This window comes from Panthera leo, chromosome B1, assembly GCF_018350215.1.
Source record: "Panthera leo isolate Ple1 chromosome B1, P.leo_Ple1_pat1.1, whole genome shotgun sequence".
Classification (NCBI taxonomy): Eukaryota; Metazoa; Chordata; class Mammalia; order Carnivora; family Felidae; genus Panthera; species Panthera leo.
In genome coordinates this window covers 51,471,846-51,494,616 of record NC_056682.1, presented here as the reverse complement: position 1 = coordinate 51,494,616, position 22,771 = coordinate 51,471,846, and the positions used below count along the sequence as shown (strand labels likewise).

General features: G+C 41.7%; 2 protein-coding genes and 1 pseudogene across 8 annotated transcripts in view; 1 reads left to right on the top strand and 2 right to left on the bottom strand.

The window, feature by feature from the left end:
* Positions 1-1,176: 1,176 nt before the first annotated feature.
* Positions 1,177-5,127, bottom strand: LOC122218371 (annotated as a pseudogene).
* A 671-nt stretch (positions 5,128-5,798) lies between these two features.
* PRSS55 (serine protease 55) lies at positions 5,799-22,729 on the bottom strand. 2 transcript variants are annotated; one of them, XM_042934982.1, is made up of 5 exons: positions 22,587-22,729; positions 18,311-18,503; positions 16,752-17,002; positions 15,210-15,352; positions 5,799-6,148 (listed from the first exon to the last, which is right to left on the bottom strand). In XM_042934982.1, exons 1-5 carry the CDS (start codon positions 22,663-22,665, stop codon positions 5,846-5,848), a joined length of 969 nt encoding a protein of 322 aa, XP_042790916.1. In that variant the 5' UTR covers positions 22,666-22,729; the 3' UTR covers positions 5,799-5,845. The 2 variants fall into 2 exon arrangements, with proteins under 2 accessions (XP_042790916.1, XP_042790917.1); XM_042934983.1 differs by lacking the exon at positions 22,587-22,729 and adding an exon at positions 20,268-20,437.
* The window catches only part of LOC122217664 (serine protease-like protein 51), a 63,688-nt gene continuing 61,473 nt past the window's right edge, over positions 20,557-22,771 (top strand). For 4 of the 6 annotated variants that reach the window (XM_042934980.1, XM_042934981.1, XM_042934979.1 and 1 more), the window contains exons 1-2: positions 20,557-20,668; positions 22,035-22,121. In XM_042934980.1, coding sequence (XP_042790914.1) covers positions 22,056-22,121 — 66 coding nt within the window. In that variant the 5' untranslated portion in view covers positions 20,557-20,668; positions 22,035-22,055. The remainder of the gene's footprint in view (positions 20,669-22,034; positions 22,122-22,771) is intronic. The other 2 variants (XR_006201611.1, XM_042934976.1) reach the window with 1 other exon arrangement.

The following is a 22,771-nucleotide window of genomic DNA, read 5'->3' as shown; positions in this document are numbered from 1 at the left end:
TAAAGAAAGAGAGAGAAAGATTAGTTATAAGGAAATGGCTCCTCTGACTTGGAGACTGGCAAGTCCAAATCTACAGTGGGGTTGGCATGTTCAAGACCCAGGAGAGCTGATGCTACAGGTGAAGTCCAAAGGCAGTCTGCTGGTGAATCTCCCTTTGATCAGGGAGGTCAGTCTTTTTTTCTTTTTTTTTTTTTTCTGTTCAGACTCACCCACATCATGGAGGGAAATCCACTTACTCAAAGTTCACTAATTTAAATGTTAGTTTTATCCAAAATATCCTCAAAATTGGCACATAAAATTAATCAACAGAAGTCCACCCTTTATCACTCACATATATCTCCTTAAGTCAAACCTAGTCTCCAAATAAAGGCAACAAGTTCATACTTCCATCTAACATGGTACAACTATTCTACATACAATAGAAAGTACACTAAGTCTTTCTCCAGAAGAGGATGTAATGTTTTTGTGATGTTTAGTTTTCTCTTGATATCATGTAATTAAGTGCTTTCATATAAAGTTCCATATAAAGTTAACTATACTTAAATACTATGATATAAAGTAAATACATCTTGTGTTACATAATAAGAGAAGAAGGAAGAAAACAAAGATATTTGTTTGATATATACATACACATTCATAACAAAATAAAGGAAAAATACTCATAAAATTACAGTTTTTATTTCTGTGACAGGTCACATGGTTATATCTGGTATTTATAACTACCTTCTTCCACTATCCATTCTGTAGTTCCTTTGCCATCAGCAAGAACTTCAGCTGGCCATGGTTCTTTACCTGGTGGTAAATCTTCATTCCTGAAAGGTTAGGGCCATCAGCAGTCTTGTCTAGATTGGGTTGTTTTGGTTTTTCATTAACCTTAATTTCATGGATTGCTGGGGTTCCAGACATACTCATCCTGACCTCCATTATGGAGTAGTAGTCCAATTTCCCCTTGGTAATCTGGATTAATTATCTTAGCCAGCACAGTAACACCCTTATTTGTCTGTTGATTCAGAGGTATCCATTTTGAGGAGTCCAAAATGGCCATATGTCAGTCTTAACTTCCAGTTCAATGAAATCATTGTTATGTCTCATGGTGGAAATATTCCTCCAGTTATAACTACAACCTCTATGTATAAGTTGTGGGGACAGGAAGCAAAAATTTTATTAGCAGGTGAGTTATGCCCCTTTTATTTCTAGCCCCATCCATGATGGAAGTAGTCCAATGTAATCAACCTGAGAGAAGTAGCTGGCTGATCACCCTGGTGCCATATTGGGAATATTATTGGTCTCTGTCATTGGTATGTTGAGCACTCAGCAGTGACCATAGCCAGGTTGGCCTTGGTGACTGGGAGTCCATGTTGCTAACCCCATGCATAATCTCTATCCCTGCCAACACAGCCACTTTGTTCATGAAGTCATTGGTAGATGATAAGGGTGGCTGAGGAAAGAAGCTGACTGGTATTCCCAGAAAAGGTCATCCTATCCTCTGGATTGTTAAAATCCTCCTCTGCCAAGGTCTCCTTTTGGTGAGCATTGACATAGAACATAAGTATCCTCACTTTTTCATTCATTCAGAAAGGTCTATCCACATGTCTCTTTTCCAGACTTCTTTGTCACCAATTTTCTCAACCATGTTCCTTCCAAGTCCCTGATTCTCCAGCCAAACCATTTCCCACAGCCATGAATCAGTATATAATTGCACATGTGGCCATTTATCCTTCTAAGAAAAATGAAGAACCAGGTGCACTGCTCAAAGTTCTGGGAGAATTTCTCTTCATCACTCTCCTTCAAAAAGGAGATATATCCCAAAAAGGAGCTATAATGCTACAGCTGTCTACTTTCAGATAGTGCCTGCATATCATGCAGAACCACCTGTAAGGCAAATCTGAGTTTCCCCTTCTTTGGTCAACTGATCATGGAGAACTCCTCATGAGGCCATAGGTACAGACTGGGAGAGAGAAGGTAGTGTGGCTGGGTTGGAGTGAACCATGGGCATTGGGGCACTTCTCGATATAACTTGTGTCTTCAAGGGCCACTTGAGTCCAATCTCATATATACTAATGTCCATTGGATTATGGAGTGCTACCGTATGTACATGCCCAATTTTATGGCTTGGTGTGACAGATTATACACAGTTCATGACGGGCAACTCAGGTCATATGTTAACTTGGTGATCCATGGTTAAATGTTCAGTATCTACAAGTCTCGGTATCAGGCCAAAACCTGCTTCTCAAAAGGAAAGTAGTTATCTACAAAGGATGACAGTACTTTGCTCCAAAACCCTAAATACCTGTGCTATAATTTACCTTTAAGGGCCTGCCACAGTCTTTCAACAGTGTCCCTATCTGCCACTGATATTTCAAGCACCATTGGACTTGCTGGATCATATGGCTCAAGTGTAGAGCAGTTTTATGGCAGGCTAGATCTGTTGCAGAGCCTTATCCTGTTTTGGGCTTCATTCAGCAGCTTTTTAGGTCAGTTGGTAAATAGGCCAGATTCCTCATTCCACCCAAATGAGTAATATGTTGCTTCCAAAACCCAATGAGGCCCACTAGGTTAAACCTCTTTCTTGGTTGTAAGAGGGGACAGATGCAGCAATTTATGCTTTACCTTATAAAGGATATCTCACCATGTCCCACCCACTGAATCTCTAGAAATTTCACCAAGGTAGGAGGCACTTTAAATGGGTTAGATTTTTTTTCCTCACCCTCTAGCATGTAAAAGTCTTACCAGTAAGTCTAGAATAATTGTTACTTCTTGCTCACTGGGTCCAATTATCACAATGTCATCAATGTAATGGACTAGTGTGATATCTTGTGGAAGAGAAAAGGATCTTATGATCCAATATCCCTATGAATTAAATTATGACATAGGCCTAAAGAGTTTATATGCCCTTGAGGCAGGGCAGTGAAGGTATAATTCTGGCCTTGCCAGTAGAGAGCAAACGGCTTCTGGTGGACCTTATGGATAAGGATGGAGAAAAAGGCATTTTTCAGATCAATAGCTGCATAGCAGATACTAAGCAATGTGTTAATTTGATCAAGCAATTAAAGCACATCTGGTAGGGTCACTGCAATGGAGTCACCACCTTGTTAAGCTTACAATAATCCTCTGTCATTCTCAAAGATCTATCAGTGTTCTGTTCAGGCCAGATAGAAAAGATGAATGAGGATATGGTGGGAATCACCACCCCTGCATCCTTTAAGTCTTTTATGGGGCACTAATATCTTCAGTCCCTCCAGGAATGCAGTATTGCTTTTGGTTTATATTTTCCTAGGTAGAGGCAGTGCTAGTGGCTTCTTCGTCTTTTCCATCATAATATCTCTTACTCCACAGATCAGGGAACAATGTGAGATTCTGCCAGCTTCTCAGTATGTCTATTCCAAATATGCATTCCAGAACTGGGGAAACAACCACAGGGTGAATTCTGGGACCTATTGGGCCTCCTGTGAAATGAACCTGAGCTAAAACCCCATTGATCATATGACCTCCATAAGCCCTTACTCTGATTGGAGGGCTACAGTGATGTTTGGGCCTCCTGGAGTCAGTGTCAGTTCAGAGCCAGTGTCTAGTAGTCCCCCAAAGGGCTGATTATTTTCTCTTCCCCAGTGTACAGTTATCCTGGTAAAAAAGCTGTCTATCCCTTTGGGAAAGGCTGAGAAAATTAACAGTATAAATATTTGGTAATATACTAGGATACTTCATCAAGGATACCCAGCTTCCCTTTAATTTAAGAAGTTCTGGGTCTGTAACTTGTTAAAGTCTGAGAATTGATTAAGGAGACACAACTGTCTGCTTTTATGATTCAAGTTAGACCTTTGTTCACTTGACCTAGAACTTCTCTGCTTATACAGAACAAGTAAGAATTTAGTAGGCTTCCTATCTATTTCACTTCTAGGTACACCATGATCAACTAGCTAACACTGCGGGTCTGTGCATGTCAGCCTGTTCTGATCACTGTGTTGACTCTGCTGTCTATTATGGTACCCATGCTCTCCTTTGCCTTGGGTAGTTGAGTGCCACCATTAGGTATCTGCCACCCCAGGTCCCAATTAATCTCATTATGGTTAGGCTTCCCAGTTGAGTGACTAAAGTTCCCCCTGTACTTTAAGGACACTCATTTTTACCCCTTTCTTTTTAAATTTATTTATTTTCAGAGAGAGAGAGAGAGAGAGAGAGAGAGAGAGAGAGAGAGCAGGGAATGCGCAGAGAGACAGGGAGAATCCCAAGCAGGCTTTGCCCCGTCAGCACAGAGCCTGAGGCAGGGCTCAAACTCACAAACAGTGAGATCATGACCTGAGCTGAAATCAAGAGTCAGACACAGCCAATTGAGCCACCTGGGCACCCCATTTTTATCCCTTTCTTGAGCAACCTTAATTATTTCTTAGGACCCTCTTTTTAAAAATCATATTTTTATTTTCTACCTTGGAACTGCTCTCTTGCATGACAGAAGGGTCTACTATCTTTCCCCCTTGCTTTCAGCTTGCTACCAATTTTCACTTCCAGTTTATTCTTGAGTCAAATTAATGATGCTCATCTCACACTAGTCCTTCATTTGCTCTTCTTTCCATGCTTGGAAAAACTTCACTTCTCCCTCAAGCTGTTTCAGTCTCTCTGAGGACACCTCTAGATCCTGCCAGCCTGTGAAGATGCCCCCTCTGCCCAGGTCCTTTCTAGCACTCAATTGGGAGGGGCAGGTGTGGGACTTTTAACTATTTTCCAAGAAGCTTCTTGAGGATGCGGTCCTGCCTTATACTAAATCTTCCAACATCTGACACTGTGAGCTGTCAATCTAAGACTGAATTACTGAGTGTTGCTATGTGCCTCTTTCCTCTGGCTTTGGTCTCCTTTGGATTCCCTGGGCCACACTAAAGATACAGTGGCAATTTAGGAAATTCAAAACTTTAAATGGAAGGCTGGACCTTTTCCATGATCTACAGCATGGCTGATACTTCTTTAGAAATAGATTATGAGACAAAACACCTCCTAGTTCTATTTTCCCCCACTCTAACCCTGTTCTTCCAGTGGTCCTGAAGCAGCAATTTCTGGCCATATAATTTCTTCACAAGCTCCTGGGAGCCTGGGATTTGGTTGCCTTGGAGGCCAGCCAGCCAGAATGTCCACCATCAAAGGACATGTTCAGTACACAGTCCCCTTTTCCTGTTAATATCACCCTTATTTCTGTGTGGAGTGCCACCTGCACCCACTATCAGTGAACATAGTTCTGAATGGCTGGCCCTTTGCTGGCTCCTGGAATGGACTTGTGACTTGAGCCTCTCATCTTGGAGAGTGCCACTGTTGGCCACAGTAACTGGAATAGTGATGGACCATAGGCTTATAAGTCACAATAATTAGACCATAGACTTTTGCTGGAAGTATGATAAACAGTTTCTCTCTTTCTACTGGGGATGTTAAGTTAGTAGGATGCAAACTGGACATACTGGTTGTCATTATGGCCACCACTTGGAGGCTCTTTCTGATGGCTATAAATAAATAAATAGTCCCTGTCAACATCTGTTGAGCCCCTAGTTTCAGCCATGCCTGAAGCCAAACACCACTCTAGGTATTTTTCTCTTATGTACATCTGTAAATAACTGTTTTTGCCCTTGGATGGTTTGAGATAGATAACTCACCTGCAATGGAAAGAATCCTGACTAATGGGGGGACCCAAAGCCCACTCCCCAAACCAGTGATCCAGCCTGTCTTTCTGGTCCTACTTTCTAATATCACTCTCAATTCCTGGCCCTTAGATCTAATCTCATAGCCAGTCCCTCTGCTGGTAGCACACTTTCACACACTTTCCTTGTAAGGAATAGCATCTGCTTTATTATCAGTAGAAAATGACCTAGAATAGCATATAGGACAGAAGGGAAATCAGGAGCCAGAATCTGGGGCTGCCTGTCTCTGGAAATTCTGCAGTGTGGGACCTCAGTCGTTTCCTATTGGGAGGAGATTGAATTTCCTCAGCATTAAAGGGCCTTCCCTCTATCTCGGTCACATTCTTGATCCAGAGGTTGTAATTTTCTAACAAGGTGTATATTCCTGGAGTGTTCTTCTGTCCACAGCTCCTGCCCCAGCTGATGATGCCTACCTGGTACCAGTTCTTGTCAGATTTTGTGGTGCACACCAGAGGCCCCCCACTGTCACCCTGTGGACAGAGAACACAGTTTAATAGTGAGTACAATTCTTGACTGTTCATTTGATACAGAGCATATCTTGTGAATTGAGAGAATGCACTGGTCTCCCCTGCTCCTGGATGCCAAAGGAAATCTTGCCATTGTTGACCAATGCCCACCCTTTTCCTGGGTCCAAGGGAGCAGCATGCAGCTGTCAAGCTGGCTCTGGGAGTTGCAGGTGTAAATTATAGACAGTGGAGAGGATAACACTGAAGAGGGAGGAGGACAGAGAATTGATGAGAAAAATAATTGCATCCACAATGCAGTGAAAGGGGATGGAAGACAGAGAGAATGCTACACAGATGAAGAAGAAGAGTGAGGCCTTATCAAATCAGAAGCTCCACGAAGGGCTATAAAAGAAAGGAATGAAAATAGGATACAAGAAATATTATTAGAGTTGTGGAAATGAATTGAGTCTCCTTTGATGTACTTCCAGAGCCATGAAGGAGAATGATGTTCCTTTTTAATTCTCTGGTGTGGGTGTCTTCAGGGCACAAGTGAACTAAGCTTTTCTGAATGTGTGACCCCTCTGGTGTGGAATCCCATGGGTCCATGACTCACATGATCATATATAGAGAAAATATATACCAGGTCCCTAACATGTACCACACATATATATGGCTTCCTTTTATCCATTTTGATACATGGAAAATGAGGCTTAAGTGGGAATGAAGGCTTGATCAGGGGTACAGAGTAGCCCAACCAGAGTTGGAACGAGAACTTCCTGATCCCAAAGCACACTTTCTTTCCACCTTTCTACTTGCCTTTCATGGAAGTTGCTGAGTGGCTACAATCATTCAGGAGGCTTTTCTTCAGTGGAGACATAGCTTCCTTTACCAATGTCATAAGCAGGTGACTAGAATGAATGGAATCTTATAACAAGCTCTAACAGGTGGAGGTGAAAGATTAATGTTTCCCAGGCATAATAAGTGAGGCACAGAGCTATCCCCTTGACTTTTGTTTCTCATCAACCCCGCTACTCACATGAGGTAGGTATTTTGATGCCCATTTTATAATTCAAAAATTGGTCAGAATTTATCAAAAAGTGATCAATTTTTAACAAATCTTCACTGTGGAAAACTAATTGTCAGGCCTTCGGAATACAAGACCTTATGCTCTATGGAAGAGAGAAAAGTGTAAACCAATGGGATAAACTGTTTGGACAGAAGTATGAACACAATATAAAAGCAGTACAAAGTGGGGAAGAAATTGATTCTGTTTATGGGAAGGTCTGTCAGGATAGACTTCAAAGCACTTAGTTTGAAGGATGAATAGGAATTTGACAAGAAGACTGTGTGTGGCAATGACTGGAGGGAAGTCAGACAGGAAGTAGAGGGACTAGTTAAGAGGACATGAAAATGATGAAGATCTGAACCATGGATGACTTTGGGGGTATAAATGATGAGGACTAGTTCCAAGGTCATAGGGTGTGGATAACAGAGATAAAGTGCAGAGGAAGATAATGAATAAATGTGTTCAAATGGAGTTTGGGTTGACTGAAGAACACATCCCCAAGCAGAGGGATATACAGAGAATTAACAAAGAGGTCAAGGTTCAAGGATACCCAGTAAATGTGGGTCAAAACCAAAACTGTCCTTTCCGGTACAAAACACTACCTCTAACACTTGTTTGGTTTTTGTGGGTGTGTGTTTTTCTTTGTGCTAGTTTTGTTTCAGTCATTGGGCAAGAACCAGATCAACAGGACTTCCACTCAAATAACTCCTTCCATAAATTTTGTTTTTATAACTTTCTTCATTTATGAAGGGATGAATTTATAAAAAATGTGACTAATATGTTGCCTTGGTTATTTGCTATTTTCTTACACAACATGGAGAGAACAGTCCTTGGGCAAGCAACTCTTTTAAGCCTCAGTTTCCACATTGTTCAAATGGAGATAATACCAACCACTTCTCGTGATTGTTAGCAGATGAAAATTTAGAATCTATAGATCACTTGGCACAGGGTAAATGCTATGTAGTAAGTGCCTTGAAGTGTATTAATATTGTTATTTTACCCTTATGTATTACAAACATTGCTTGTAGATTTAGGAAATAGAGATTGTCTTCACAGACTCCTGGGACCAAGAGGGACATCTATAAATACATGTCCTTTTATGCATAAACTTAATTTCTTTCTTTCTATTGGAAAGAAAAAGCAAAGATTGCTGCTGCATTACTGTCATCTTATTAACAATAGTTAAGTGACTAAGGGGGACTTTCTTCCAAGGACTAAGTCCGATAGCTAGGGACCTGTCTGGTAAGAAACATACTGACCACAGAAACCTCTCAAGTTCACCACAGTGAGATAATTACACCATGTGATCACTCCTGTCTGTTTTGGGGTAGAACCAGATGACCTGACTTCCAGCATGGCCACATTACCACCTGGACTTCAGGCAAATCACTTAAATTCTAAATCCCTGTTTTCTCATCTGTTAAACAGAGATAGTGAGCACTGCCCAGCCCATGGTACAGGGTAATGGAAAAAATGAAATTATTGAATATGTGTAAAAGAGCTAGGAAGTTATTACACTGCTTTGGATCCATTCAGATAGTGAAGGGAATGATTGATGATTGAAATAAGCATGTTTTGTCATCTGTGAAACAGAGTCTTGATTAAATATTTCTATATATTCCTTTCCAGCTCTGAAAAGTCTGTGATTCTAAAAGTCAAAGATTCTGTGGAGTGAAATAAGACTTCTGTGAAAGTGTCATGCGTGATGAGCTCAAGATAACACAGGACAGTGAAACTACTCTGTATGATACTATAATGATGGATGTGTGTCATCATATTTTTCTCCTAACTTAGAGGATGGACAGCACCATAAATGAACCTTAAAATACGAACTTTGGGTGATAATGAAGTGTCAGTGTAGTTCCATCAGTTGTAACAAATGTACCCTGGTACTGGTGGGGATGTGGGTAGTACAAGAGGTTAAGCATATTGTATGGACAGGGGGTAAATGGGAAATCCCTATACCTCCCTCTCAATTTGGCCGTGAACCTAAAACTGCTCTAAAAAAATAAAGTAGTTAAAAACAAAAAAGCAGCTCAGGTCTAAATCCAAGTCAGTTTGGCAATCCCATGACCAGACTTCCCAACAGCCCAGCTGATTGCCAGCTCTTTATCTCCTCTCCACCTGCAGACTCTTAGCCTCCTTGAGGACCTCTCTCAGACGTCCCCTCCACTAGTGCTACCTTACTGATACATAGTCCCTGGCTTCCTTGGAAAGTTCATCTATTTGACAAACATTTGTTGAGCATTTTTCACGTGCCAAGAGCTGCACTAGGCACTGAGAATTTACACACGAATAAGACAACGTTTCTGCTGGAGCCAAGACATATAAGAAAACAGTGCATTTCTTTCTTTTAGTTTTTAAGTTTAACTATTTTAGAGAGAGTGTGAATGGGGCAGAGGGAGAGAGAAAGAGAGACTGAGAATCTTAAGCAGGCTCCACACTCAACGTGGAGCCTGATGTGGGGCTTGATCCCACAACCCAGGGATCATGACCTGAGCCGAAATCAAGAGTGATATGCTCAACCAACTGACCCACCAAGGCACCCCTAAAAATTATTTTTTAACTGAACTCTTTATTTTTCATAGTATAATCTTTGTAAGGGTATTACAAATAGGAAAAGTGTTGGGAAGAATAAATAAAAAATTCAGTTGTTTTTAATTATAACATTTAATTAAAATTTTTTAAATGTTTATTTATTTTGAGAGAGAGAGACAGAGCCTGAGTGAGGGAGGAGCAGAGAGAGAGGGAGACACAAAATCCTAAGCAGGCTCCAGGCTCCGAGCTGTCAGCACAGAGGCCAATCCTGGGCTCAAACTCATGAACCATGAGATCATGACCTGAGCCAAAGTCAGAAGCTTAACCTACTGAGCCACCCAGGCACCCCTGTAACATTTGATTTTAATTTGTATTTTAAGTATAGCATGATCTATTGCTATTATTTTGAACAGATTTAAATATTTTCATTATAAAATTATCATTTCCCTGAGTTATGTGATGGCATGTTTTTTTAGAAATTTGCTAAATTTAAAAGTATGATTTTCCTTTTAAAGGCAATTATTTTTAAACCATAGGGGACGGTCTGCCTGGTTTATCTATTTAAGTGATGATAATATTGTAGACTTTCAGAAAAATTTCCTTGACGCATCACTGTCAGCTTATTGTTAGCAATAGAAAGCTATCTGAACAGAGAGCAAGGCTTCTCACTTCACAATTTTAAAAACAAGGCCTAAAATGATAACAGCACACTCATTTATAACACTCTTAGGTAATAGATACTTAATTTTAGAAGGTTTCACTAAAGTATATGTTCATAGGAGAGGTATTATAGCAAAAATCCTAGACTCTAGATGGTAGATCCAGCCATTGAAGCAAAGGGTACCAAAAATGTCCTCAAAAATGACACTTGATTATTTTAAATTTTGTCATAGTTGGCTTTGGCCATTTGAATGTGGGATAATGTTGAATCAAAGAGATTGAAATAGGAGGTGGGAGTGCCCATGGGTCCTGATTCTTATATTCTTGGGTGAGCAGTGGGAGGGATTCCTGGGGTAAAAGCAAGTCTTTCATGCCTGGCACACACCTCCCTTGGTGATCTTGCTCTGTCCACTTCCCCAGACTCACCTTTTATGACTTTTGGCTTCTGAAATATTGGAAATTCCCTGAACATATGAGTTGTTTCAAGCCTTTGTGATTTTTCCCACATTCTCTCCAAATGCTCTACCTTTCCAATCTTATCTATTAAATGTTATTTCCCCCTTTCTATTGATATTGGAGTCCTTTTCCTCCTGCTTCACTATGAAATGGTTGCTGTCTGAGTCTGTGGCCTGGCTATGTTTCAAAATCTTTCTGTAACTGCTATTACTGGGAAGCTTTGTCTTCTCTTCATTATTTAATTTTGATATAGTTGTAGAATTATGTGCAGTTGTAAGAAATAATACAAAGAGATCCCATGTTTCCTCCAAAAATAACATCTTTACATGTTTCCTCCAATAATAACATCTTGCAAAAGTATAGTACATTAGCACAACCAGGATTTTGACATTGACACAGGGATCCCTCATGTTGCCCTTTTTGTGCTACATCCACTTCCCTCCAACCTGCAACCCTTTCTTAATCCGTGGCAACCACGAACCTGTTCTCAGTTTCTATAATTTTGTCATTTCTACAATGTTATGTAAATGGAATCATTCAGTGTGGGACCTCTAGGGATTGGCTTGTTTCACACAGTATAAGTCTCGAGAGATCCATCCACATTGTTACATGTACCGATAGTTTCTTTTTGTCATAACTGACTGGTATTACATGGTATTGGTGTATCACAGTTTAACAGTCCACATCTTTAAAGACATTTGTTTTCCATTTTTGGCTATTATGAATGTTATAAACACTCCTGTACAGATTTTTATGCAAATATATGACTTCATTTCTCTGAACTAAGTGCCTAAGAGTGACATTTGCTGTGTTGTGTGGCAGGAGTGCATCCGGTTTTTTTTTTAAAGAAATTGCCAAGCTGTTTTCCAGAGTGGTTGGATTATTTTAAATTCCCACCATCACTGTATGAGTGATCCAGTTCCTCTGCATTTTTGTCAGCATTTGAGGGTGTCACTGTTTTTTATTTTGGCCATTCTGAGAGGTATGTAGTGATATCTCATTGTAGTTTTAATTTGCATTTGCTTAGTGGCTAATGATATTAAACCTCTTTTCATGTTCTTATTTGCCACCTATATATCCTGTTTAGTGAAATGTCTGTTCATGTCTTTTGCCCATTTTCTAATTGGATTTTTTTTTCCTACTGTTTGAGAGTTTGAGAGTTCTCTATATATTCTAGGTAATTCCTTTGTTGTGTATTATCTCCCAATCTGTAGTTTTGTTTCCATCCTCTTGTAAGAGCAATCCAACCAGTCATAAGGGTTGACTAGCTTCAAGTTAACATACTCCTTACTTGCTGACCTAAGTCCCTTGATGTGTAGCAGAAATAATTTACTTTCTTTGAGATTTGCAGACCATGGATCTTGAGGAGTTAAAGGACTAGAACTTTCCCAGGCCACAGAGGCCAGCAATTCTGTTTGAAGTCTACTTGGCTTTCTGATTAGCTAATAGGTTTTTTAACATTTTTTGTTTTGTTGTTGTTGTTGTTGTTTTAGGTCCTGCAAATGATTGTTTTTTGGTTTTTTTTAGGTCACACAAATGATTTTACTAACCTCCCTTTGTGCATCTGTACACCTGGTCCTCTTTTGCAGAAAGAATGGAGTACTCCTGTACATCACAAAAAAAGAACCAGACCCCCTTGCACAACCTCCAAGCACTGAGATAACATCTATAGCTGGCATCATTGAGTCTGCACATGATCAAGAAACGTTGCCAGCCACTGCACTCCCTTTGCTGATTAACTACCCTCAAACCCTTCAAAAATCCCTGGGCCAGGTAGAAACCTTAGACTTGGCTTTTGGTCAAGAGTCCACCTTCCCCCTGGGTTGCTGGATAAAGCTCAAATTTCTTCCCAATCAAAAACTCGTCTCTTGAGTTATGGCCTTTCAAGTGACAGGGCAGCTGAACTTGGATTTGGTAAAACTCTTAATAGGGTCTTTCACAGAGAAAAAATATTTAATTTTGATGAGGTCCAGTTTATCAGTTTTTCCTTTTATGAATTGTTTTTGAAGTCACTCTATGTCTTAAAGATTTCCTGTGTTATATTTCTAAAAATGTTTATACTTTTACTATAAAACTATAGTTTTAGTGCATAATACACTTTGAGTTACATTTTAATTGAACTTATTCTAGGAATTAATGGTTCTCAATTTTAAAAAGATTTTTTACTCAGACTTTTGGCTTTATTTTTCTTTATTTCTTTATTTTCCTTTATCCCAGGTTTATCAATAGATTAAATCCAACTCTCTATTCTAGTGATGACAGATCCTGCCTTGAGTATTAGGTTATAACACTCTGGTTCTCATTTAAATATTCAGTTTTAACAGGGCTCTTTGAGATTGGGAGCAGAGGAAGGGAAATAGCAACTCTTTGCCATTGGATTGGAGTGGAAGCCCAGCAGACCAGCGATCACAGCCAGGGGAGGAGCAGGAGTGTCCAGTTATACCTGGGTGGCACACCTGGGTGTGGTGGAAGCTCAAGTTCCTCAGGTGGCCTCCACTGACATCAAGAGAGGAAGAGGGTGGTTTGTTACTACTAGATGATAGTTAAAGCTAAGCTCCACTTAGCTTCCTCTGTAACCACGGTGGAGGGCAGGGGAAGGGAGGAAGTCGAGGTTGTCCACTTGACCTTGGTTGATGGGGTAGAGGGGCTATCAGTTTTTTTGTTGTTGTTGTTGTTGTTGGAATACAATGTTTAATATTTATTGTCAAAAATGTTTCTGCCTTGCTAGGTTGCTTGTCTCCTGGTCCAAAGAGAGGGAAGTCTTTCTTGTTTTGTTAGTTTCATCTGTGATCATTGGTATTCTGGGTTGCAGGTTTGTCTAGCATCCAGTGTGGGATATATAAGAGGCAAAAAGAAAACCCAAGGAACACACTGTTGTGTCATTCCTTAAGCATTGGGATATCTAGTCAGTCCATCTCTACTTTTCAGTCTTTATTTTTGTTTTACAATATAATGTCCAGTACTTTTAGCTGTACTAATTGGGAGAGATTGGGGTAAATGTGTCTACTCCATCTTGTCTGGAACCACAAGTTCCAATTCTTTTTGTTTGTTTGTTTTAAAATGTTTTAAATTGTCCAGAATGTGAAGAAAACACAAGGTTAATGTGACATGGATTTTGTCCCTCCTTTTGGTCCTCACAGTATTCACCACATAGGAGACTCCTAAACTCGGCATCATTGGGGCACCTGAGTGGTTCAGTCAGTTAAGCATCTGACTCCAGATTTCAGCTCCAGTCATGATCTCATTTGTGAGTTTGAGCCCTGTATTGGGCTCTGTGCTGACAGTGTGGAGCCTACTTGGGATTTTGTCTCCCTCTCTGTCTGCCCCTCCCCCATTTGCTCTCTCTATCTCTCTCAAAGTAAATAAATAATCATTTAAAAAATAAAAAATAAACTCGGCATCATTGCTGCTGGAGGCCATTCTTTCTTACCTCAGAGCCCCTTCTCCATTCTCTTCTCCCTTGATTTCTTCAACCCTATCCAAGAAACTCCCTCCTAAGGCCCTATCTCAGAGCCTACCAGGGTTAAACAATAATAGATAATTCCGTAGATAAATACTCTCCCCTTCCATGAGACAGCTTTTCATTATTCCATAGAATATTTAACATCTGCATTCATAGTTTTACACCAGTGACCAGATCCATTGCCTAGCAAATTAGGAGTAAGTGGGCTCATCAAGGTGATTATGAAGAAAGCATCTCCCAAGACAAAGAGAGCATCCTTAAGCTTTAAAGACAAAATCCATCATTCATCCTTAGAGCCATAAAAAACTAATTTCTGAGTTTTTCTCTATTTTTTCTAGCATCAATCAAAAATATTTTTCTTTTTACATTGTTGTGTTCATTTTATTAAAGCTAAGTCATCAGCTTTTAGTTCATTGACACCCACATGTATCATCCTAAATATTATACGTTTACTCAACTTCCTTCCCAGGAGATTATGGGTTCCTTTAGGTGAGAAACTATATCTCATTTATGGATAGATTCCCCAGGGCTTAATGTGCACAACAGTAGTTGCTAAATTAATGAAAATACAATAGTTCCTTATATGAATCTCAAATTCTGTTTTTTAAGAAGTCCAAGAAATGGAAAAATCTTGGAGTCCTATTTATGTAGTATATCTGTAGAAGAGCAGAAATATTTATGCAGTGTTGCTGCGTACTGAATCATGGGCATGCACTAATATTCCAAAGACCTGGCAAAAAGTACTCCACAGTCCATGCCCGTATTGCCCTGGCTGAGCCCTGATTCCTACACATTGTCCAGACTCTTATTGTCTATTCTCAGTGAGAAAAGGATACCCCTGCATTGGCAGTCCTGAGATGACAGGACCCTATAGGATGAGGGTGGGGTTACCTCCTAATTACCTGGCAAGCATCAAAGCTCTCATTCTCATATCCAGCACACAGCATATTCTTGGTAAGTCTCGGAAATGCCTTTGAACATTCCTTCCAATCCATGATGATCATTGGCACTTTCATCAGATCAGTTTTCATAGAGTTTTTGTCATCTAGCCCACAGAGAAGGCACATTAGAAAACTCATTAGACAGCATCCCAGTGCTGATAATGCAACTAGATCACCCTGTGCCTCCCCGTGTCCCACCAGCCACTTGTCCACCTTCCACCACATCCTCCATTCTCCACTTCCTTCCAGTAATCCCATGCAGTTCACTCACTCTGCCACCCCAGGCTTTTCTAAACAATTCTCTATCTACTTGAATTATTCCTCTTATTCAACATCATATTCCTGCTTCTAAGCAGGCTTCCTGCTTGACTCCAACCAGCCTTACAGACTTGACTTCTTGGAACTGGCTATTGATCATTTTTTAGCATAATCCTGCCTCTTCAGCATGTGTACCTATTGCTACTTTTTTAATATGTGAGTATGGCACTTCCCCAACACAGGGCTGCTGAAAGTGGGTTTGCACTCCCAGTGAAAACGCTTTCAAGTCCTCCAGATGAGGGGTAGGTTGGTTAAGATTCTTTATAGGGGATTTGCCAAGGCCCTCTTTGGACTGCCAGCTTTCAGGAATTTGTCTGGACGTCTATCTCATTAACCCAGACCACACAGATTTCCAAATTATTCTCCTTATTGACTAGTTTTAATCTTAAAGGTACTCATCTGCAACCTCCTCACTTCTAACTCTCCAGTAGTGCCCAGAGCCCAGAAACAGTGCTACTCTAATTGTTCTATAGTTACCAAACTCCTGAAATACTTACCATCTTCCAGACCCCAGCTGGTTGCAAAGCTCCTTATGGACCTAGAGTCTTGTTCAGGCCTGAGACTATGCTGTACTGTTCTCATACCTTCCCTTACCTATTTTCTTTGGGGATAATCCAATGAGGCTTTCATAATCCCTTTCTACCCTGGTACAGTTTCTCCTATTTTGGCCAAGTAACAATGTAACAAGTAACAACAGATTCATTTCTAAGAATGGTTGGGCAACACTCCAGGACCATCAAAAGTCTGGGCCAGGGCAGGCATCTTAAATGCCCATAGGAACCAGGTGAGAAACATCAATGTGTGAATCAAGGGAGATGTGAGTGAATAAAAAGTGTAGGGGCCCCTGGCAAACCAGAGAGTTTAAATTCAGTTAAACAAACAAACAAGGCTGCTCTGTGCTGGCTGAATATGACCACACCCAGGGTTTGGCTTGGACCTAACATCTCAGCTTGGGGCTTTGAGGAGATGCTTCCTTGGCACTAGGAAGAGCTGATATTTGGCATCTATGAACCTCAGGTATGCAGGGATTTGCTCCAATCCAAGTCCTTGTCTCCTCCCTCCTTCCTTGGCCCTCTCTCCTTTCATGCTCCTGCCCATATCTTTTGATTTACTGTCCCATCCTCAGATGCCAACGATATGGCTTTTCCCCCAGAAACTCTCAAGAAATGCTGAGCAGTCACGTACCAGTGTTGGTCTGACCCCATCCTGCCACCCAGCATTTGTGCCACATGGAGGGGCTGAGCTTCCTGGGCAGGCAGATGGGCCCTTTCAAACCGCTGAAAGTGATGGGCAAGGCCAACAGCAGCAAGGCGATGTCATTGTCCATGTTGGCTCTTTGAAAGTCCTTGTGAAGAATTATGCTGGTAACCCTCTTTATTTCCAAGGATGGGCTTCTTAAGTCATTTGTTCCCAACACAACACTCAAGTCCATTGGACTGGTGGCACAGAACCAGACAGGGGGAGGTGGGAGGAGAAGAGAAGTCACAAGGTACAAAGAATTTGCTATGCCCAAACAACCTAATCCCATATGGCTCTAGGGGCCACTAGGACTTGTCCTCTTGGGGCTGTTGTTCAGAAGATGTGAGAATTTGAAAAAGGTAGAGGGAAGTGAAACAGCAAGGGTGGCAGACCACAGCCACATTGCTGCTCCAGCACAGTCCTAGAGATGTGAATGAGATACTCCTGCCTAATGCTACAGACAAAGTTCTTAGCTCTGGAGACTCCAAAGATACAGAAAAGGCCACTTGGCATAGATCAAACATGCTTCAGATAGGTAAGGTGTTATTACATTGATTTGTCTACCAGCAACTTAACAGACCCAGCACAGAATTTAATCTAGACCTACCATTGATTAAGCAGAAAGAATATTCAATAATAATTAAGGACTTCCCTCCAAGCAGAATGGCCAGAAACTTCCCAATAGCCAACCTTAAGTATATTATGGAAGCATATGCAACAAGTTTCCTTGGTTATGCCATGGTGAAACTTTCCCCTGTTTTTTATTAACTTTTAAAAGTCAATCTTCCTGTGTATCTTCAAACTTTCTTGGGGTAGTGTAGCAGATATAGCAGAAAGCATAAGCTCTGGAGCCAGAATTCAAATCCTATTTCTGTTTACTCTATGTGAATCTTCGGTGAGTCACTTAGCCTTATTGGATTTGTTTCCCTCTCTGTAAAATAATGTTGTTCATTCTACCTGCCTCAGAGGGCTGTTGTAAGATTGAATGAGTTAAAATGGGGTTATTCATCTACCTTCTTCAGGGTTGGTGTCTGAATGAATAAGTTAATGCAGGTAGTTTCTTAGCAAGTAACAGAATCATGATTACACTAGATTTACAGCCAGTCTTCTGGAGTGCAGAGAAAACTCCACAAGGCGCAAGTAAATAGGGTGTCAGCCCAGGATCTCAGACTTCCAGAATTAGGAGGATTTCTTCCTAGAAGGACTTAAATGTCCTAGAAGAGGTGAATGGACCAAGCCTTTTGATTCCACCAAACCACAAATTTTCCTGAAAAGGACAGTGTGTGACCTCATGGAAACCATAGTTATTAGTCCTAGGTGACCATGAGGAGGGCACAGCAGATGCCAGCCTCAGGTTCACTGTCTTATCTTCCATGGGTGGTAGTCACTCCTGTCTGATTCAGGACTGACCAGGTCTAGGATTTCCTTAAGAAATTGAGTCTTGTTGAGTGTGGGTGTGTCCTGGGGGTGAACATTGTCAGAAGCAATGGGCTCTTGATACTCACGATAGCTCTTCATAAAATAAGCAGTGAGCAGCAGTGACAATCCACCACTCGTTGATGATTGCGCCACCACAGAAATGTTCGTTTCTTGCCTGAATACTCACCTGCCATGGGAACTCACCCACCTCAGCCTCCATCCCCCCTATGATTCTGGAATACTGAGTTCCTTCCTCAAAAATGGGTCTTTTACCACATTCTGGTTGAATGAAAGAGACAAAAAGGGAAAAGATGCAACATTTGGTCAGTTTCCATAGAGGCTTATAAGTAGCTATCACTATACCCATTCTAGAGATGAGGAAACTGAGGCTGGCCCTGTGAAGCATCTCTAGGAAGATGAGTAAGCCAACAGATGGTTTATTTTGTTAAACAGAGTCTGGAACTTGGGTCAGAAGTGTTGGCTCTGTCCCCTCTTACAGCATTGTGATCTCAGGCAAGTCAACTCACTGAGCTTATTTCTGCTCTAGTCCAAGAGAAATCAGAGTAAAATACTTGGCCCAGAGCCATCCCTGGAGTGGTAGGCAGAATAATGCCCTCCCCGCCACCGTTGATGTCCATGTCTTAATGGACCACACCCTGGAACTTGTGACTATGTTACCTTCCAGGGCAAAGGGGATTTGGGAGATGGAATTAAAGTTGCTAATCTGCTGACCTTAAAATAAGGTGGTTATTTATGGATAATGGTAGGGGGCCCAACGCAGTTACAAGGGTCCTTAACATGGTGGAAGGAAGCAAGAGAGAGATGTGACTGTGGAAGAAAAGCATGCAGAGATGCAACGTTGTTGGCTTTGAAGATGGAGGGTCCACAAGCCAAGGAATACAGATGACCTCTAGAAGCTGAAGCAAGCAAAAATCTCCCCTAAAGCCTCATATTAGGAACAAAGTCCTGGTGACAGCTTGATCTTCACCTGGTGAGAGAACTGTGCTGGAGTTCTATCCTACAGAACTGTAAGATGAAACATGCATGTTGTTTAAACCACTAGGTTTGTGGTGGTTTGTTTCAGCAGCCACAGGAAACATACATGCAGGAAACCAGAAATGTGGCCCAGAAAGGGCTGGGACCTACTGCAAGCCCTGAGCTGTGGTAGGTTAGAACATTTGTGTTCCAGGCAAAGCAGCTCCATGCCCCAGCAAGCTGAGAGCAAAGGCTGTGACTGCTTGTGCAGAGAAGAGAATTCACCTCTGGAGAGAATATGTGTCCAGCTCCTTGCCCCAGGAGGAGGAGATACTCCATTTATATTTGTTGACTTGAAGTTCCAGCTTGTGTTCTGGAACAAGGAATGAGTTTGACTCTAAGGAGCCTAAGCTCTCCTCTTGTCTCTTTCTCGATGCCACTTTCCCAAATTTTCACTCAATGAACATTTTGAGGATTTTGTAGTGTAGGTTGGAGTGACCTGTAGTGGTCTGTTTTGTTTTGTTTTGTTTAAAAAAAAAAGCTAGAGTGAAAATTTAGCAATATGTGTCAAGAAACTTCAGCTGTCAGGAATCTATTAAGGCTCTTTGCAGAACTTTGTTTTTTAACTTTTTTTTTACATTTATTTATTTTTGAGAGACAGAGAGAGACAGAGTGTGAGTAGGGGAGGGGCAGAGAGAAGGAGACAAGAATCCAAAGCAGTCTCCAGGCTCTGAGCAAGCTGTCAGCACAGAGCCCAATGCAGGACTCAAACCCACAAACTGTGAGATTATGACCCGAGCCGAAGTCAGACACTCAACCGACTGAGCCACCCAGGCACCCCTCTTTGTGGAACTTTTCAGTCTGTACTTCCTCTTTTATTTGCTAAACACACATAGAGTGCTTACCATATGTCACACACAGTTACACTCTACAAAGACCAATTTACTTAATTTTCATAACAATACTATGAGGTAGGTACTATTATTACCATCCTCATTTTACGGTTGAGACAGCTGAGGGACAGAGAGTTTAATTTGCCCAATGTGACACAGCTAATCATGGCCATACCCAGTTTTGAACCTAGAGAGTCTGCCTTCAGGCTTGGTTCTGTTAGCACTACTCAGTGCCATTCTTTGGAGTATTCTTCTCTCCTATGGTTGCATGGCTCACTTTGTTTAGGCCTTTGTTCAAGAATCACTTCTTTGGACAGGTCTTCCCAGCCCCTCCTGTCCTGGCCCTTCTTTATCTCCTACCCTGCATTATGTTCCTTCATTGCTTTATCATTGTGTTAAGTCAGACATTATTCATCCCTCTTTGCCTGATTATGACATCAGAACATAAGAAGCATCTAGGGAAGGAGACATGGAGGCCTTGTTGCTAGTGGAACTACAGCTGGCAGGCAGGAGACACTCAGCAATGGTGAATGATCCTCTAACTCAGTGGCTGCACTGCTAGGAACTTAACCTAAGGTAAGAATCTGGAATGCAGAAGTATAAAGATGTTCACTACAGTGATCTCTATAATGGCAAGAGATTGAAGACATCCTCAAGGTCATGACTAAGTAGGGCATATCCATTCAGCCATGAAAATTATGCTTATGAAGAGCTTTAAATGATGTGAGTCATGAGACAATGTTATGGGGGAAAGTCAGGATAAAAAAATCATATACAAACTTATGGTTTCAATCATGTGAACAAGCTGGCCTTATGCATGTAGGAAGAAATGTGTCACAGTACTAAGACTGACTATGAACTTCAGGTTTGATTGAATGATGGATGACTGCTATGGGTGCCAATTGTGTGACATCTCTGAAAAGCAGAATATGGCATTTGCTAAGAGGTAGACCCTGGGCTCCCACAGCCCAAGATCCAAATGGTGACTCTGTTGTTTACTGATTGAATGATTTGTAGGCAACTTAAAAACATTGCTTATACTCCCTTTCTTCATTCCTAAAGTGGACCTACCCTATAAAACAGATACACAGGGGTCCCTGGTGGCTCAGTCGGTTAAGCATCTGACTCAGTTTCAGCTCAGGCAATGACTTCACAGTTTGTGAGTTTGAGCCCCATGTGGGGCTTTGTGCTTACAGTGTGGAGTCTTGGGATTCTTTCTCTCTCTCCCTCTTTCTGCCTCTCCCTTGCTTGTACTGTCTCTGTCTCTCTCAAAATAAATAAACTAAAAAAAAAAAAACCCAGATGCACAGATTAAATGAGATAATGGGTGTTAAAGTGCCCAACACAGTGATTGGCATACAGTAAATCCTCAAGCCACATTAGCTGTCAGAATTTCTCCTATCTTCTTGTACCAAAGTCTCCACAAGGCTCGCAGCTGGGCTCCATTCTCCATCTTTGTCCTGAGAACAACCAATATCACCAGTGTAGAATCGTGTGGACTTGTAGATTAATACCAGAGCACAAAACCCCTAAGCTGTGATGGAGACAGTGGTGAAATGGGTGAGAATCAGCTGCAACTGAACACACTGGCAGAAGGGTGCATTCTGTTGATTCTCTCCCAACACCATGCACCATCCCCCAATCATATTTCAGTCAACCCCAGGCTAGAATGAGGGAGGCCAGGTGAATAGGCTGTGTTCATTTCATGGGGTAGTGTGCAGAGAGGGAAATGTAAGCCTTGGAGTCAGATGGGTGCAAATCCCAGCTCTTTCACTTCCCCACTGTGTGACTTGGGACAAATCTTCAACCTTTGTAAGGCTCAGAGTTCCTAGCACATGCATGGGGATGAGAGTGGAGACCCCACTGTGGGGGTGTGTAAATTAAACATGGAGAATTACGTGACCCATAAAGGCAGCTAAGTAACCCTTCCTTCCAACCTCAGCCACCCTTGGAGAGAAAACCCATGAGGGAGCTGCCTACTGATAACAGAAGACCCTGGCCTCCTGCCCGCCTGCCCGCCTGCACACATGTGAGTGTGCCTAGCTATGCTTCTGCTCTGCATCTGCAGTTCATGGGAGCTCTGTAATACTCCCAACCCCCACACTCTTCTTCCTCTGATTTAGAGGTCTGATGTTCAGCTCATTCTGGGCATTTGCTTCTAGGTACTCCATTACTCATTCAGGGATAAATTCTAGGATTTCAAAACTGAAACTTAAGGTCAGACAGGTTGAACTTTGGGCTGAGGAAGAGAAGAGAAGAAAGGGAAGTATTTTCAGGAAGGGTTTGTGGGAAAACCTGAAGGAACTGCTGTTGTGCTCTTTTGGGCCAACCTCTTAGTGGCCAATTAGCGAATCAATGAACTCGCTAACCAGATCTGTACCTCAGCCCTTAATGCTCACCATTGACTGGATGAAAGTGATGTGAGCAGGGCCATTGTCATGCCCAGCCCCCCCTGGGAGAGCTACTCTGACCACTGGGAGAAGGGTCCACATACCGAGATGTACGCCCTTGGCTTGGGACATGAGCAGCAGAATTGATAACAGAAGCATGGCCCTTGACTTTGATGTTGGCATAGGAGGTGATGGAGGCCAGGGCTGAGGGAAATGATGCTGACAGATCCTCCCTTATTATAGCCAGTCCCTGGCTGGTGATGTCACAATGGGCTGTGAGTTTGAGAAC